General features: G+C 55.1%; 6 protein-coding genes across 6 annotated transcripts; 2 read left to right on the forward strand and 4 right to left on the reverse strand.

Annotated features, from left to right (window-relative positions):
* Positions 1 to 315: 315 nt before the first annotated feature.
* E0L32_010985 (uncharacterized protein) lies at positions 316 to 2,437 on the reverse strand (the record flags this gene model as incomplete). Its single annotated transcript, XM_031133665.1, has 3 exons — positions 316 to 1,451; positions 1,707 to 2,337; positions 2,387 to 2,437. 3 exons carry the CDS (start codon positions 2,435 to 2,437, stop codon positions 316 to 318), a joined length of 1,818 nt encoding a protein of 605 aa, XP_030988801.1.
* A 1,051-nt stretch (positions 2,438 to 3,488) lies between these two features.
* E0L32_010986 (uncharacterized protein) lies at positions 3,489 to 5,627 on the reverse strand (the record flags this gene model as incomplete). The annotated part of the gene is made up of 1 exon (XM_031133666.1): positions 3,489 to 5,627. The coding sequence occupies one exon, from the start codon at positions 5,625 to 5,627 to the stop codon at positions 3,489 to 3,491; it is 2,139 nt and encodes a 712-aa protein (XP_030988802.1).
* A 687-nt stretch (positions 5,628 to 6,314) lies between these two features.
* On the forward strand, positions 6,315 to 8,365 carry E0L32_010987 (uncharacterized protein; the record flags this gene model as incomplete). Its single annotated transcript, XM_031133667.1, has 3 exons — positions 6,315 to 6,372; positions 6,427 to 6,704; positions 6,770 to 8,365. The coding sequence occupies 3 exons, from the start codon at positions 6,315 to 6,317 to the stop codon at positions 8,363 to 8,365; spliced, it is 1,932 nt and encodes a 643-aa protein (XP_030988803.1).
* Positions 8,366 to 8,551: 186 nt separating this feature from the next.
* On the reverse strand, positions 8,552 to 9,375 carry E0L32_010988 (uncharacterized protein; the record flags this gene model as incomplete). Its single annotated transcript, XM_031133668.1, has 3 exons — positions 8,552 to 8,839; positions 8,894 to 9,086; positions 9,155 to 9,375. 3 exons carry the CDS (start codon positions 9,373 to 9,375, stop codon positions 8,552 to 8,554), a joined length of 702 nt encoding a protein of 233 aa, XP_030988804.1.
* A 1,372-nt stretch (positions 9,376 to 10,747) lies between these two features.
* Positions 10,748 to 13,687, forward strand: E0L32_010989 (uncharacterized protein; the record flags this gene model as incomplete). Its single annotated transcript, XM_031133669.1, has 2 exons — positions 10,748 to 11,365; positions 11,423 to 13,687. 2 exons carry the CDS (start codon positions 10,748 to 10,750, stop codon positions 13,685 to 13,687), a joined length of 2,883 nt encoding a protein of 960 aa, XP_030988805.1.
* A 201-nt stretch (positions 13,688 to 13,888) lies between these two features.
* On the reverse strand, positions 13,889 to 15,250 carry E0L32_010990 (uncharacterized protein; the record flags this gene model as incomplete). The annotated part of the gene is made up of 1 exon (XM_031133670.1): positions 13,889 to 15,250. The coding sequence occupies one exon, from the start codon at positions 15,248 to 15,250 to the stop codon at positions 13,889 to 13,891; it is 1,362 nt and encodes a 453-aa protein (XP_030988806.1).
* Positions 15,251 to 15,530: the final 280 nt, after the last annotated feature.

The raw sequence follows: 15,530 nt of genomic DNA on the forward strand, positions 1-15,530 counted from the left end.
GACGTCGATTCATCCGGACCACGCTGAAAAATCCAGGCTTACCAACCGAAAACGCGAAGCAGCGAGGCGGGGCCCCGGTGACAGGCGCAGGAAGGAAGTGCCACAGTCTCTGCCAAAAACCAAGCTGGCATGAGCATCGGACTTAGTTGGCGTTTGTCTCGTTTTCATCCGTCAAAGTTCCCTGTGCAGTCTGGGTAAGGCATCCTTCAAGACGTCATGTGAGCTCCCCCATTGATATTCACACCCTTAAACTCGTCAAAAGCATCTAAAGAAATATCCATCTAATCCAAGCTGTGGTCCAACTCCCTCCGCCTGCTACCCTTGCTTGGCCATCCACTCCTCCGTCACGGTGCGGTAGTCCCCCGCCCTGTACGGGCTGTACCACTCGGCCAGGAAGCCCTTCTTGCGGTGCGGCTCCAGCCCGAGGTCCAGCTGCAGCTGGTCCAGGTACGGCACCGCGTCGAATATGAAGCTCGGCGCCTTGCTGCCCCAGTCCGTCGGGTACCGCCACCGCCCGAACCGGTTCACCAGCACCGTCTCGTACCGCAGGCGCTCCAGCTCCGCCGACCCCGACCCCGACGCCGCCACGCGCGCGGCCGGGTCCCGCTCCCGCACGAGCCTGCCCTGGAAGTAGGCGCTGACCCACAGGCCCTGCAGGTGCGCCGTCAGCGTGTTGCTAAAGTTGGCCACGACGCCGACGAAGGCGACGTCGCGGCGCGCGAGGAACTTGGGGTGCGCGGGCACCATGAACCGGTGCAGCATCCAGGGCGTGCGCGGCCGGCACGGGTCGCCCGCCTCGTCGCCGCCGCTGTCGATGCCCTTCTGCGCCGTCAGCGGCACGTAGCCCTTGTTCCAGACGGGCTGGTCGCGCAGGCGCGGGAAGCGCGAGAGGATCTCCTCGTCGGCGCGGTCGATCAGGTCCCATCTGCTCGCTAGGTCGCTGTCGTGGTCGTGGTCGTCGCCACCGCTCTGCGCCGGAGCCTCCTCGCGGGCTACGGGCTGGTGCGGCATGCCGAGCTGTGCCTCTAGGCTGCCGGCGCCGCCGAAAGCGATGGGCGGCACGTGCTTCCAGCCCGTGTTGGCGACGAGGGCGTCCGACTCGAGCTCCGTGCCGTCGGCGAGGTGCACCTTGCCCGGGCTGAGGTGGTCGATCTCGCCGACGTGGACCTTGACGAGGTCGCCCTTGCGCACCAGCTCCAGGAAGTCCATCTCGTAGTTGAAGATGCTGAAGCTCGTGCCGACCCACATGGCGGGGATCCACGGCTTGAGCTTGGCCGTCTCGGGGTGCTTGTCAAAGCCGCAGAGCGCGAGCGTGTCGCTGCTGAGGATCTTCCAGTACGTGTCCGTGATGAAGCGCCCGACCGCAGTGCCGTGCAAGAAGCGCCGGACGGCGCCGTAGCCGTCTGAGTCGCCCCAGATGCAGGGCGACAGCCACGACAGCATCCGAGTGTCTAGATTCGGTGGCCGTGTCGGTCAGTATCACAGCATGGGATGCATGCCCCCCCCCTAGACAGGGTCTTTCACGTGGTGCAAGGCGAGATCTTACTTGCAAGTTCCTCGATCCACCTCTTCAGTGGTGTCACGTACGACGGCGCGATCCAACACGGACCATGCCCGGATGCTACCAGTCCATCAAAACCAGTCAGCCGAGATTCTTATCACTTCAAAGGCCGACAGTATCAATAACACGTCAAGCAACAACCTACAGCGGATGATCCAGTCCACCTCCACCCCAGCCTGGGTGTACGCAAACACCGCATCGTACGCAAACTTGGTCGCACCAAAGACCGTCACCCTCCGGGCCGTCTCCAGCGTGTCCTTGTTCTGCAGAAAGTGCTTGCTGTGAAAGATCCTGCCGCCGTACTCCTCCTGGCCCTGGAAATGCGGCAGGAAAGCCTCGGACGTCAGGCCCGTGGCCATGATGAGCCTACGCGCGCGGACCTCGTAATTGCGCCCGCTCCCCGGCGAGACGGCCAGGCGCCAGCCGCCGCCCTCGTGCTCGTCCAGGTAGTCGGCGCGCACGACCTTGGTGCCGAGCCGGACGAACGGGTCGACGCCAAAGTGCACGGCGTAGGCCTTGAGGTACCTGTTGACCACGGCGCCGGGGATGTAGCGACCCGGTGCCACGCCGAAGGACGCCTCGTCCATGGGGAAGTCCGGGAACTCGTAGGTGCCGACGAGGTTGTTGCTCCGGAGGCCCGGGTACAGGCGCTCGTCGGCCCAGGTGCCGCCGATGGACGACTGCGAGTCGAAGACGGCGAGCCTGGCGCCCGGCTGCGTGCAGTGGAACTGCTTTGCTGCGGCGATGCCGTACCAGCCTTTGGTTCCGCGAAGTGGCTGGTGTCAGCGGCACGAGCAAGGATGGAACGTTTTCATGGTGTTGGACAACGAGACTGGACATACCGGCGCCGATTACGACGCAGTCAAACTCCTCCATCGTCAAGGTTTCCTCCTACTCCGTACGTGATGTACTGGTGTGCACTGGGAAGGACTCGCGGAAATGATATTAATGCCCAGCTCCTCGTTCGTAGGTGAAATAAAAGAAGCCCAATGCTACCCTGTCCAATACCTGCTCCAAAGCAAAGGACTTAAAGCAACAGACGACAAGAGAAAATAAGCCAACACCGCGAATGACGGGATTAAAGTAGGGGACTGCGAAAGAAAGCTGCAGAGAGCACAGCCGACATCCCATTGGCATGGTCTGGACCAACACCCATGTTTAAAAACCCTTGATACCGCCTGGCGGCCGGCCTGTACTGTACTACTTTAGCTTTGAGCTGGACTTCACTGTCACTCGCTCATCGCAGAGAGCCAAGACCAGGAAACAGGCATCCTGGCTGAGTCAGAATCATAAGTATTTGATCCTTCTATTGATTGGCGGCCGACCTGCATCTTCCTCGTGCAGCACAACGAGCGTCAACCCAGCTGTACGGTTTGTATTACGAGAGCCAGTCCCCGCTAGACCAGTCGAATGGCAGACAGGCCATGTATTTACCGTGATCTGTCTGCAACGTGATAAACAGACTGCCGAAGCTGCCCATTGAACAGCCCAGCTGGGCAAGGCAGCGAAGCACCTCTGGAGGAAGATGCCTGTCAGCTGTGGTGGCTGACTGCATGCAGCAATTTCAATGGACCAGTCTGGGGGCGTCAAAGGCCCGAAAAGCGTTGCAGCAACAGCGGGGACACTACGGTGGGAAACTGTGGAAATTCGCCCTGGATCCCAAGAGATCGCCGCCTCTTGCAATCAGGTTGGTCGGGTCATCCTGAGCCTCTGCGCATGCGGAAATATTGGTCATGGATTGGAGAACTTTTGTCTTATTTTGCTGCACAGAATCTAGTGTAGGCAGTTTTATTCCTCGTTCGATTCTGCATCATGGCTCGCTCCTCAAAAAATCCAGCTTCGGTCCCTCTCCCGTTTTACATTCTGTGGACACACGAGCATTAGCATTATTCATCTTGCATCTACTGTCACAGGGTCTGTCAAAAACTTACCTCTCAACAGGCGTCAAGCCGAGCAGGCGCATGCCGTTCGACAGGACGATCCGCGCGGCGTCGTAGAGCGCCAGGCGAGCCTTCATCAGCTCCTTCTCGCTGCCCACGATGCGCAGGTGGTCGTAACTGCTGCTGACGACGTGCGTCAGCCTGAACAGGTAGGTCAGCACCGTGGTGGGCTCGAGCGTCTTGAGCGTGTTCTGGAGGACGTCGGGCCACTGCGACAGGTATCGCAGGACGTTGAGGGCGTGCTCCTCCGTCAGCAGCGACAGGTCGGCGCTCGCCAGGTCCTCCTCGGTCAGGCCGGCCTTTCGCTTGATCGAGCAGATACGGGTGTGGGCGTACTGCAGGTACGGGCCCGTGTCGCCCTCAAAGGACGTCATGGCCTCCATGTTGAACGTGTAGTTGTTGATGCGCTTGCCCCTCATGTCCTGGACCATGACGCTGCTGATGCCCAGGATGTCGGCCGTGGCCTGGGGGTTCTCGACCTGAGCGTACTTGTCCTCGTTCTTCTTCATGGTCTCGTGCATGAAGTCAGCAGCATCTCTCAGGATATCATCCAGGAACTTGACCGTGCCCTTTCGCGTGCTCATGCCCAAGACCAGACCGAAGCTGATGTGCTGGCACCTGTCGGCGATGTCCTTGTGGCCGACCAGCTCGATGATCTTGAAGAGCTGTCGCAGGTGGAGCTCCTGCGCACTGGCAACGACATAGATCATCTTGTCGAACTTGTACTCCTCGTAGCGGCCCAGAAGCTCGCTGATATCTCGAGTAAGGTACAGGGCAGTTCCATCGCGCTTCCTGACAACAGCCGTGTCGAGGCGCTTGCCCTCTTTGCCAGGTACGATCGAGGGGAAATGAACGATCACGGCGCCATTGTCTTCCTTGGATACGCCTTTCTCGGCCATGAGCTTCGACGTCTTGTCCATCGCCTCCTCAGGAACTTGGCTCTCGCCACTGTAGCGGTCGTACTTGATGTTGAGGCGGGCATAGGTGGCCTGGTATCGAACAATGCTGATGTCCCTGAATCTCTTCCACAGCGCCAGCGCAGCCTCGTCACGGTCGGTCATCTTCTTGAAGTATCGTCGAGCTTGCTCGTCAAGGGAGTTGGCCTCGAGCTCGGAGACGTCCTTGCCCTCCTTCTTTTGCTCCTCAATAGCCTTGTTCTGGTCTTCCTTCTCGGAGTTGATTCGAACATACAGCCGGAAGAGGTGGTCGATGGGGTCCTTCTGCAGCGCCTCCTCGTCTCCGTACCGCTCAAAGGCGAGGGCCAAGAGGCCATACTGTTTACCCCAGTCGCCGAGGTAGTTCATCCGGATGACTTCCCAGCCGGCGCCTTCGTAGAGATTTGACAGGAAACCACCAATGATTGTTGATCGTAGGTGACCAGCGTGGAAGGGCTTGGCAATGTTGGGAGAGCTGAACTCGACAATCATTCGCTTCTTGCCCTTGCTCGGGTCTTTGGGGTCCCTGAGACCGTTGAACTTGTTGCGACCGAACTCTTCGCCGAGCCCTCGGATCATGGGGATGATGGACTTCATGGCGGGCTCGCCTTTGATGAAAAATGACAAAAAGTAGTTGGTGACGCTAGGCTTGTAGACGAGAGGGTCGTTATCGGGAAACTTCTCGGCCAGCTCTTGCGCGAGGACGTCAGGCTTGGTACCCTTGACCCTGAGCGCGGGTGTGGCCACCGAGAAGTCGCCCTTGTCGAGCGACTGTGTCCAGCCGACGGCCGGGTAGACAATCTCAGGGGCGATGCCTGAGATGCTGCTGATTACATTGCTGATGTGGGCTCTGTAGAGGTCGAGGGGGTTGATCTCGGGGTGGGAGGCGGGGTACTTGGCCGTGACAGCGTCGAGGGACAGCCCGTCGACCTGCTTGGCCAGCTCTTCCACTCCTCCTTGGGCACCCATTGTCGCGAGTGAACGTGCTTGTACGTGTATACGAGAGCGGAGCTTCTTATAGGGAGGTGTCGAGGTCGAGATCGCGACGCGCCCGGCGGCGGAAGTGGCGTGGAAGGAGGGGTTGGTGCGAAGGAAGGAGAAGCTTGCGGGGAAAAGACGTCGAGTCTGGCTCGGGATTCGAGATCGAAGAGAAGTAGTGGCGGAAAAAAGAGAGGGGAAGGCAACCTTCATGAAGGCAGGAAGCCGGAGTAGAAGTGGTGAGTCAGTCTTGTGCCAAGCTCTTTGTCTGCGGCTCGTTGTCTGCGCCCAAGTTCGAAGTGTCAGAAGCACTTTTTTGGCCGTGACTCAAAATTTCAGGGTCAACAACAGGACTCGCCGTCAAAATGTGGGGCACGAAATTCAGGTACATGTACTTTCAGACTCACACATCCCCCACGTTAATCCAAGTACCTCCTCTCAAGGCACTTTTCTGTCCAGCAATATCACACACCTGCATGTAAATCGGACTTTGGGGTACGGTCAAATGGATTACTGTCAGACAGGCTAGACATAAAAGGTATCCGGTACTAAAGGCTACAAGGATATTCTCCTTTTGGTCTGACAATTACAGAGAACAAGACTATTGTGTGTGATTGAGCGACAGAAGCAAAGAAAGTTCGAGTTTGATCTTACCAGAACCAACAAAGCTCCTGGTCGCAAAAGAACACGAGATTCTCGAGATAGGCATGGGGAAGAGGCCATCGTGACAGAACACTCAAAGAGTCTATCAAGGCTGTCTTTAAAGACCGAACTCTATGCCCGCATATCTTGCTGAATCAGGTGTTGATTAGTAATGGGCGGAAACACCATCCCACGCCAGCAACGGGTTGCCCAATTCAATGTTCCTGCACAAGAACAAACCGATCAATACAGATAACCATGGAGTCAGGCCCATCCCGCAAACGCTTACGGCGGAGCACCCGAAGCTGCTACCAATGTAGGGGGCTCTATCTCAACTCAGATGCTTATCAAAACTAATATTCCTGTCCAGGTCGTGTGCGCAAGGTCAAGTGCCAGCTCACTGACGAGGTTGTGCAGACTTGCTCGGAATGTCTTAAAACCGGAGCAAAATGCAGCCTTCGAGCCCCAAGGGATGAGATTCGCAGTGAGAACTCTGCTGCTGAAAATGGCTTGCAACACCATGAGTCGAGGTTGGAGCGCATCGAGTCGCTCCTGCAGAGACTTGTTGAAGCACAAGAACAGACACGGCCACCGGAACGCCCGTGTCAAGAGGACCTCTCAATCCCTATAACTCTATGGGATGATTTTGTAAGTGACACAAATGTAATCAGCACACAAATGCAACCTCGAAATTAACACAGTCCACTTGTCAGACGACACGCCAAGGGACTTGCCCAATAGTCGATGCTCCGGGGTGGCCAAGTTCTCAACCGGATGATCTCTCAGAGACAAAGCAGTCACTTCTGGCACTTTTGCCGACTACAGAGGAAGCATTAGCCATAGTGGCAAGTAGCACTGGCTTGCGTTGGGGCGCCGAAAACCCTCCTGGAAGCGTTTTGAACACGAGCGATGCAGTCCAGCTGCTCGAATCTTCTACCATTGCCAGGAGCAGCGCGATCCATATTGCCAAAGTGTTGCTCCTGTTTGCGCTGTATATGCAACAACTTCCGCCAAATTCCGACTCTCACTCTGGGGACTTGAAAGACATCGAATCATCAATAGCGCTAATCGTGGAACGCGTCAAGCTATTCATCCTGACTCACGAAGACGAGGCTTGCTCCATAGAAGGTCTAGAGTGCTTGGTTCTTCTAGCCAATATTCAACTCAATGACTGCGCTACTAGGGAAGCGTGGAGAACGTTCCGGACTATCCAGGACCTTGGCAGGTTGGAGGGCATTCACAAGAGCTTCTCCCTCTCGGCACGTAATTCATCCTCTATTGAGGTGGCACTCCGACGACGAATCTGGTTATCAGCCGTGTGTGGCGACTGCTGGTGCAGTCTCTGCCTCGGTCTGGAGCCTGGGCTTGGTATTGCGCCGTTTGGCGTGGAAGACGAAGCGTGGATCGATCCGTTTGCAGACTTTGACGCCAACGTCCAACGACGGATTAGCCTGATCCTCGCCCGAGTCGCGCAAAGAAATGCCATCGGTCTATACGGTGACATCAAAGTCCTGCAAGAGATAGACGAATCGTTGGATAGACTGCAAGCTTGGCTGCCTTCTTCTTGGTGGCAAGCCCCGTCTTTCTCCAACGATCGACCTCTCGACTCGGCTTCGGAGCCCAACCGGCTGATATGCCAGCTATGGTTTCACCTAACTCGGCTCTACGCTCACATGCCCATTGCCTTTGAAGACGGGAGCATTCGGTCAGAACGAAGTCTCGAGATATGCATCGAAGCAACAAGATTCATAATCACCCGGTATCTCGGATTACGGCATGCTCACGATCAACTCTCGCGGTGCAAGGGCGTGGAGCACCTGGTATTCTTGGCCGCCTTGGTGCTGTTGCTTGGTAAGGTGCAGTTCCGGCAACATAAATTGCCATCAATATCTTCTACATACGATTCAGATCGGGTCATACTAGAGCAGGTCATTGAAACGTTCGGTGCTCTCTCCAAGAAAAGTATTGGTGGCTGCATTTCAACACAGAGTGCCAACATCCTCTCCGATCTGATCGAACTTGATGACAGCAGCCTAGAAGGAGGTACAGGCTCAACCCATGTCGTCAACCTTAGCAGGGATGCTTGCTTGGATGCCAAAACGAGAAGGCGCGGTATGGAAGATATCATTGTTTCGTCTATCCTGCCGTCCCTGGGCGCAGAAAGCCCAGCCTCTCGGCTTGTTCACTCGCTTCTTGGAGATGTCAGTAGATTATCACAAGAACTGAAAGCTAGCCAAGCTTATGCTATTTGTCAAGCAACGAATTTGTCAAACGGCACAGTAAATCCTACAGCACTACCGAAAATCTAGGGTTAATGCACGAGTGATACCACATGCATCTTTGTGTCTATATCCAGTCCACACTCGTGCTAAGGGATGTGTGCCAGATTATATGAATTAGTCAAGATCCCCTGCATGACTTAATTAACCGGGAGTGAGGGTTAAAAAATTGTACCGTGGGACGATATTCATGACAGAACATTGTTTCAGCTTCTTTCAATGCTCCCCCTGCTGTTTCAATAACTCCCTCCCTCTGCTAGCTATATGCCCGTTCTCAGCGACGACGTCTTCCCCTCTGCCATCGACGGCGAGAAACGTCATGAAGGCGGCCAATTCGTCGATCCGGACACCCAAGAGGGAGGCTATCATGTCAGTCCCCCAGCTCCGTGGAACGTCGGGGGTAAGGCGCGGACCTCCGCCGACCGGACCCGGCTTGACAACGAAGCTCTTCCAAATATCGGGTTGGTTCGTTGCATATTCGAGTACCTTGGCATCGGCCAAACCCTGCACCACTTGTCAAACGTTGCCCAGCCGACATATGCATGACTTCTTGCCTACCTTGAGCTTTCTGGCATCTTCGCCCCACCACAGCCTCTGTCCTTGATCCGAGCGTGCCCATTTCCCGCTCAGCTGGACGTATCTGAATGGAGGACGTGCTGTCATACTCTGTAGCACGCGTCCCATGCTCTCCACGAACGCCAAAGGATAGTCCAAGTCGGCGCTGCGGTCGGCGTTGTATGATCCCATGTTCCTGTATATGACCACGAAATAAGTGTCAATGCCCCGTACAGTGGTCTCAAGATCGCTTGCTTCACAGACCATATCATTCCAGCAGCGTCAGCGTGTTCCCGGAGTATGTGCTGAGGCCACGCTGCAAAATCGTCTAGCACAATAACCTCTAGCTTCTGGTCTCGAGTTGCTTCGCCTGGGAGTTCTCGACGCACGAACGCAACGACCTTTGATACCTCCGAGTGTGCTAGGCAATGCTTGAGCACCTCAGCTCCAATCATTCCGCTTGCCCCAACGATGAGGAGCTTCATCGTGGCGATATGCTGATGAAAATAACAATTGTTCTTGAATGAGGTATATTTAACAGGATATTAAGAGCCTGATGAGACTTGGAATAAATTTTCAGGTTACTATTTGTTTGGTTGAAGGCATTTATTGGATGTGCTGTTGTCGGCCGAGTCGGCCGAGAGGTTCAACGCGATGACCAAGCAACGATGGATTCGATGACTACCCCTCCACCAAAAGGCTTCGGGTCTGATGGCCTATCCCACTACCGTAACCTTCTCTTTGGAATCCTCCGGCGAGGTGATTAGACGGCCCGTACTCCAGCACGTCTGGTCCATCTTCCTAGGGGCAGTAGCCTCGGCGTTGATACGCCCCACGTTCAAACTGGGCTGTCAAGTGAGGGTCAGATTAGTTGACAGACTGCTAACACAATTACTTGTCTACCCATCAAGCCCATCAGATTTAGGTAGTGGGATAGCCCTTCCGAGTTTCAGGGCAAGGATGTGACAAGGATATTGGTTGTTAAGATTGAGGTAACTCCTGATGAACATTTTGTTAACAATTCAGACGCCCACTTGGCTGTCAAACAATATTTAGCAGGGCGGTAATAGCCAAGACTTTCACTCTGTCAGATCTGCCATAATTCTGATTGACACCTTTAGGAAGAGCAGAGAGTACAGTGTCAGTACACGACCATGTCAGATCAATAATCTCCCGGCACCCGTCGGGCCCGACGTATTAGATGCGAAATGGCCACGGACGGCTAGCTGCTTCGGCCTCTCCGTGCATCAGGCGCAACAGCTGATCATTGAACTGTGAGGCACATCCAAAGCTAACTACGGCAGACGGGAGCTGACGATGATGGTGGGTCATCCTTGTTATTGTGGCTGGAGTACCCAGGACACATTTTCCAGCTGTGCACAAACCACAAGGAAATCCCATCACGTTCACCACTCCCTGCAGGAGTCCAGGGTCTTACATTTGCGATTACTAACTGGAACTGACGCAATACTTTTGTAGACTGGTTATCTGTCGGCATCATTGAGTCGATCTTGTGCCCAAGGTCCGGCCCGGCCAGTTCGGAGTCGGTAGACAAGAAGTCAGGGCAGCCAGTCGGATCCGTGCCGATTGTTGATGCAGCCTTTTCGCACATTGCGTGTGCTCTTTGCTTTTTGTGCCCCTATCAGCCCCTCCTTCTTCAACCCTGGTCGATGTTTGCTGCACCATCCCCAAACCAGACACTCCTGCTGGTCGCACGGCAGTCATGGCCCGTCTCTTCCTTTTCTTTGCTCGCCCTGCGCGCGTTTTTCTCTGCATGGACTTGGACACAGCTTTTCTCTCTTTCACCTCTAGTCGTCTACCCTTCAGGCTCATTAGGTCTGGTTCTCTCGATTCCACATGGCGGCGTGGGACATAGACGAGGAGGTGCAGCGAGCCATCGAGCTGTTGTCTCAGAGGAAGAAGCTGAGAAAACAGGCCGTGGATGACCTGGATTCGGAACTAGAGGCCCTTGTAGACACGGAGCAGAATCTCAACCGTGATATCAAGGAGCGATCCGAACGCATACAGAAACTCGCCGGCCTCTTTCAAACGGACCCCGAGAGCCAGATGCAGGACCTGGACAGCATCGGGGCCCTCGTCGCGGAAATCAAGTCTCTCCGGATTGAGAGAGAGCGCTTGCTGCAGAAGATAAAGCTGCGGGAGCAGCAGAGAGAGGAGCAGAAGATATCGTGGGAAGCCTTTCAGGCGAGGCTTCACAAACTGGGTGGCACCGCGTCCAGTGCGCCGTCGATGCTGCCGCTCCCTTCGATCGAGCAGACCAGCGCCTCACTTCCCGAGAGTGCACAACGCCAGGAGCCAGGTGGTGACAAGGACGAAGACGAAGAGGACGAGGAAGATGAGGAGGATGAGGAAGATGAAGAGGACGAGGAGGAGATCGTCCCCGAGAGGATGACACTGCGATCTCGTGCTGAGGCTGCTCCGAAAACGCCTCCACTTGCGACCCGGCTAAGAAAGGTAATTCACTGCCAGGTCTAGTAACGCTACTTGTTCAACGCTGACATCTCAACATAGAGACACCAAGACCACCAAAACCTTTCACCAGAGCAGGCAAAGCGAGCCAGAAAGACTACCGACACGCAGGAGGCATTGGCACGAGACAACCCGAGACGAAAGACGTCCACAATCGAATTCGACGACCTCTATCAAGGCAAAGACAAGCACAAGATCGTCGAATATGAGGGAGATTGGTATATTCTCTATTGTCAAGAGCATCAGAAGTTGTTTCAATGCCAGCGTCCCATAAAAGGGGCCATCCGGCATGGAGGTACCCTCTTGCACGGCGAGAAAGTCTGGAATGCTGCACAGGCTATTGCCGAGTTTGGCATCCGCGTCCTCAACTGCAGCGCGGCCAAGAGAGAGAAGAATAACACTGCCTTTTTTTCTTGCTATACCCGAGACCCAAAGAAACTGAACACTCCTGTCTCACAGACAGACGAGGGGACGTCTAACGAGGTGACACACACGATGATCAACGCCGCGGTCAGACAATCTCCGAGGACTGCCGCCCCTGCTACGGGAGTGACGGATCCCGCGGCTGGCGAGCTTTACCTCGGACGCCGAGATGGTGTCTGGCATGCCATAGTTCTCCTCTCCCCTGCCGGTGACTTTTCCAAGCTTGGCTTCCTCGGTTCAATCTGGGACACAATCTTGGGACAGAACGCGTTGCCCGCCTGCTACGATTATGACAAGTCAAGTCGGGAGATCCGGGGCTGGTCCAAGGACTTTGCGGACGGTATGCCCATGGCTCGTTGGCGAGAGTATCCTGCTCTGCTCTTCTTCGATGATCAGATGATTCCAAGCAGGCCAGTCTCAGAGCTTCTCCCAATCCCAGCCTCATCTGTCATGGCTTGGCTCTTTGGTGAGAATATCGCACCTTTTGGCAGATCTGCTCCGGGGACCGGGGAGCCGTGTCAAGGCTACAAGGCCGCCGTTGACTACAGATACAGGATGGAACGCATCCAGCAGCAAAAGCAGTCAGTCAAGACGTGCCAAGCCGAGCAAAACGAGGAGTCGGACTCCGACTCAGTCCAAGCATCTATCGAGGTCATCGGGTCAGATGATTCTGGCGATGAGACATCTGATGGTTCTTCAGCTGGAACGGTCGAGGAATCTGCGGACGATCGCGCCACCTCGGTGTTCGGTGCCGAGTCCTGGTCCGACGCTGAATATGTACCTGATGCCGATCACCGTCAAGACCAGGGTCTCAGCTACGACGATGACATTGTTCCCGACGGCAGAAGCACTCCTGACGACAACCTGCCTTTGGAGATCTCACTGGAACAGAGAGCAAGTGGCCGCTCTAACAGTGAGGTGAACCAGGACGGCGAAGGAGAACAGACCAGAATCGACATCATTGAGAAGCCATCGGACCCATCAGGAATATCAAGCATGGGGTTATTTGCAAGTGAGAAGAAAGATGAACATCCAGTGACAGCCCATCACGAGATTCAGAGCGTGGTGGGAGAACGGGCTGCTAGATCTCCACCTACTCAAACTGCCTGTCCAGCACGAGGTTCAGGAGTGGGTGGAGTGAATGACGAGTCTGAACCTCCAAGCAATGACGCACTCGTGCAATACGCCATGGATCAATACGAACGGAGCATTCCGATGAGTCTGGATTTCGAGCCACACGAGTCCATACCGCCAACTACTCCCGAATACCGAGGTGCAGAGGAACCCACCCCGAGAGAGGAGGTCGAGAAGAGGCACCCGTCTCTGCTGAACGCACAATCCGATCCAAGGCCGATAGCACCTGCGGTTTTGGCACCGCCCACTGCGGTATCACGGGCTGCTTCTATCGACAACGAGGCCTTGGCATTCAATGCAGTCGCGGCACTGAGCCAGGCCAAGGCGGCCACTTTGCCAATGGGGCCTGGGCAATTCGCCGTGCAGAACGGCCGCTCAGCTACCGGAAGCCAATATTTCCATCCGAGGGCAGCCATACCATTGTCTGATATCCTGCAGACAGGCCCGTTCCAGACCTCGCAGCGACTGCCTCTCGGCCCACAACAATGGGTAATTGGTCCGGCGCCAGCTTTTCCAGAGACGCGGTACCATGGGTTTGATAGCCTTAGACGTCCCCCGGCATATATAGACACGTCCCAGGATCGTCAAAAACCTCGAAGCGAGTCGGAAATGCGTCGCGATAGAATTAGGGCTGTATTCAGCGACAAGAGGCCTCATCGCGGTGGCTACTCGTCACCATATTCCGGTGCTAGGTCTGGCGGTTTGATGTCGCAGCCGTATCATTCGGAGACCAATGATAGGGGCAGCTGACTGCATGGTATTTACAAATAGAAGCTCACCCTGGTAGCACTCACCCACGCTTCCAGCACGGAGATAAGAGGAGCCAGTTCAGGTGAGGTGAAAGCAGTAGGGTGCTCAAGGGTGATCTGGGTGATAGACCGCCAGAAAAGTAGACAGACATAAGAGTAATGACAACTTCAGTGTGAATTTTAAGCTCAAATACATCCTGTCTCATAGCTTAGCATCATTCTGCTTCACTTGCACCTCCTCCCCAGTTGTTTTGTACCCGAATAGATACGCCGCTACCTTGCGAATTTGGACCTCTTCGCTGCCTTCAGTGATTCGGTATCGCCTGAAATGGCGCCACATATGCTCAAAAGGGTAATGTCGAGAGTACCCGTTGCCGCCGTGGATCTGCATGGCCCGATCGGCTGCCTGGCAAGCTAGACGAGCAGCATAGTAGTTGCACATTCCAATCTTGTGTCCCAGCCGTTTCTCGATGGCGACCCAAGGAGAAATGCCTACAGCCCTGGCTTCTGAATCCACCTTGTCCATTTCCACCGCCGTCCGTAGTATCAGGAGCCTCAGCATTTCAGCCTGCGTGGACAGCTCCACAAGCGGCCACTGGATGGCCTGGTTCCTTGATAAAGGCTTCCCAAAGACTTGACGCCTATTTGCATATTCGACGCTACGATCGATGCAGTATCTTGCTGCGCCACAGCTCGACGCAGCCTGGCGGATCCTGTTTTCATGGGTGAAGGACTGCGCTATCGCAAGACCGTTGTCGACAGGGCCAAGTATAGCAGATGCTGGCACGCGGACATTATCGAGGATCACTGTCGCATGGTCTGTGGGCATATTGAGAGTCCACTCATACGAAGCTACTTCCACGCCGGGGGTATGGCGCGGCACAAGAAAAGCGGTAATCCCCTTCGCGTCGCCTGCCTTACCCGACGTCCGGGCAAACACAATGAGGTGGCTGGCGTGGTGCATCCCCGTCTGCCACTTCTTATTGCCGTCGATCTCGTACCCAGGCTCGCCAGTAGGTAGGGTGATTCGTCTAGCTACCGTATCCATATGTGTGGCGTCTGATCCATGATGGATCTCGGTTAGCCCAAAGGTGGCTTTCACTTCACCACTAAGAGTAGCCGGAATGAGCTTGTCCTTTTGCTCCTGAGTACCGTAGTGATAGATCAAGATGATGAATGGGATGTTGCCGACAATGCTATGTTCGCTTTGTAAATCGTTCGCCAGACTCACACCTCCTCCGTAAACCGGGTGGGAAGTTAAGTGGTACCGAACTGCACACATATGCAGGTTCAGTGAGCTGCTCCCGGAACCACCATACTCCTTTGGGACGGCAAAACGGTAGAAACCTGCGGCGTCTGCCAATGTTTTGGCCTTGCCAAGCAAGACCTCCCACTCCTTGGTGGGCAGCCCTTCGTTATCCCACTGTGTGCGTGAAGCCTCCCGACGGTAGTCAAAGAACCGATTGTTGTCATCTGCTTGCTGAAGAGGCAGTATAGTCTCGTTGATAAACGTATCAATGCGAGATAAAAAATCCTGAACGTCACTAGGAAGCTCGAAGTTCATGCTGGCGGTGGTGTTTTGGGCGGGCTATGGCTTCATGTAGTAGCACAACACGGCTAAATTCGATTCTTTGTTTTGTCCCTTGGAACGGAGATAAAGGGCAATGTAGATGAGTATGGTTCATGCATTTGCTAATGTTGATTTGAGATTCGAGGGCGTAAGAATTTGACGTAGGTCGATGCTTTGTGATTGCGAGCGGGGTCTGGATAGTACCGAGGTTTCTCGTGCAGGACCACGGTAATAACCATGACCAAAACTGGTGGTCTGACCACACTGACTCGAC

Source organism: Thyridium curvatum (genome assembly GCF_004353045.1).
Source record: "Thyridium curvatum strain D216 chromosome Unknown NODE_95_length_149896_cov_80.229921, whole genome shotgun sequence".
Taxonomy (NCBI): domain Eukaryota; kingdom Fungi; phylum Ascomycota; class Sordariomycetes; order Thyridiales; family Thyridiaceae; genus Thyridium; species Thyridium curvatum.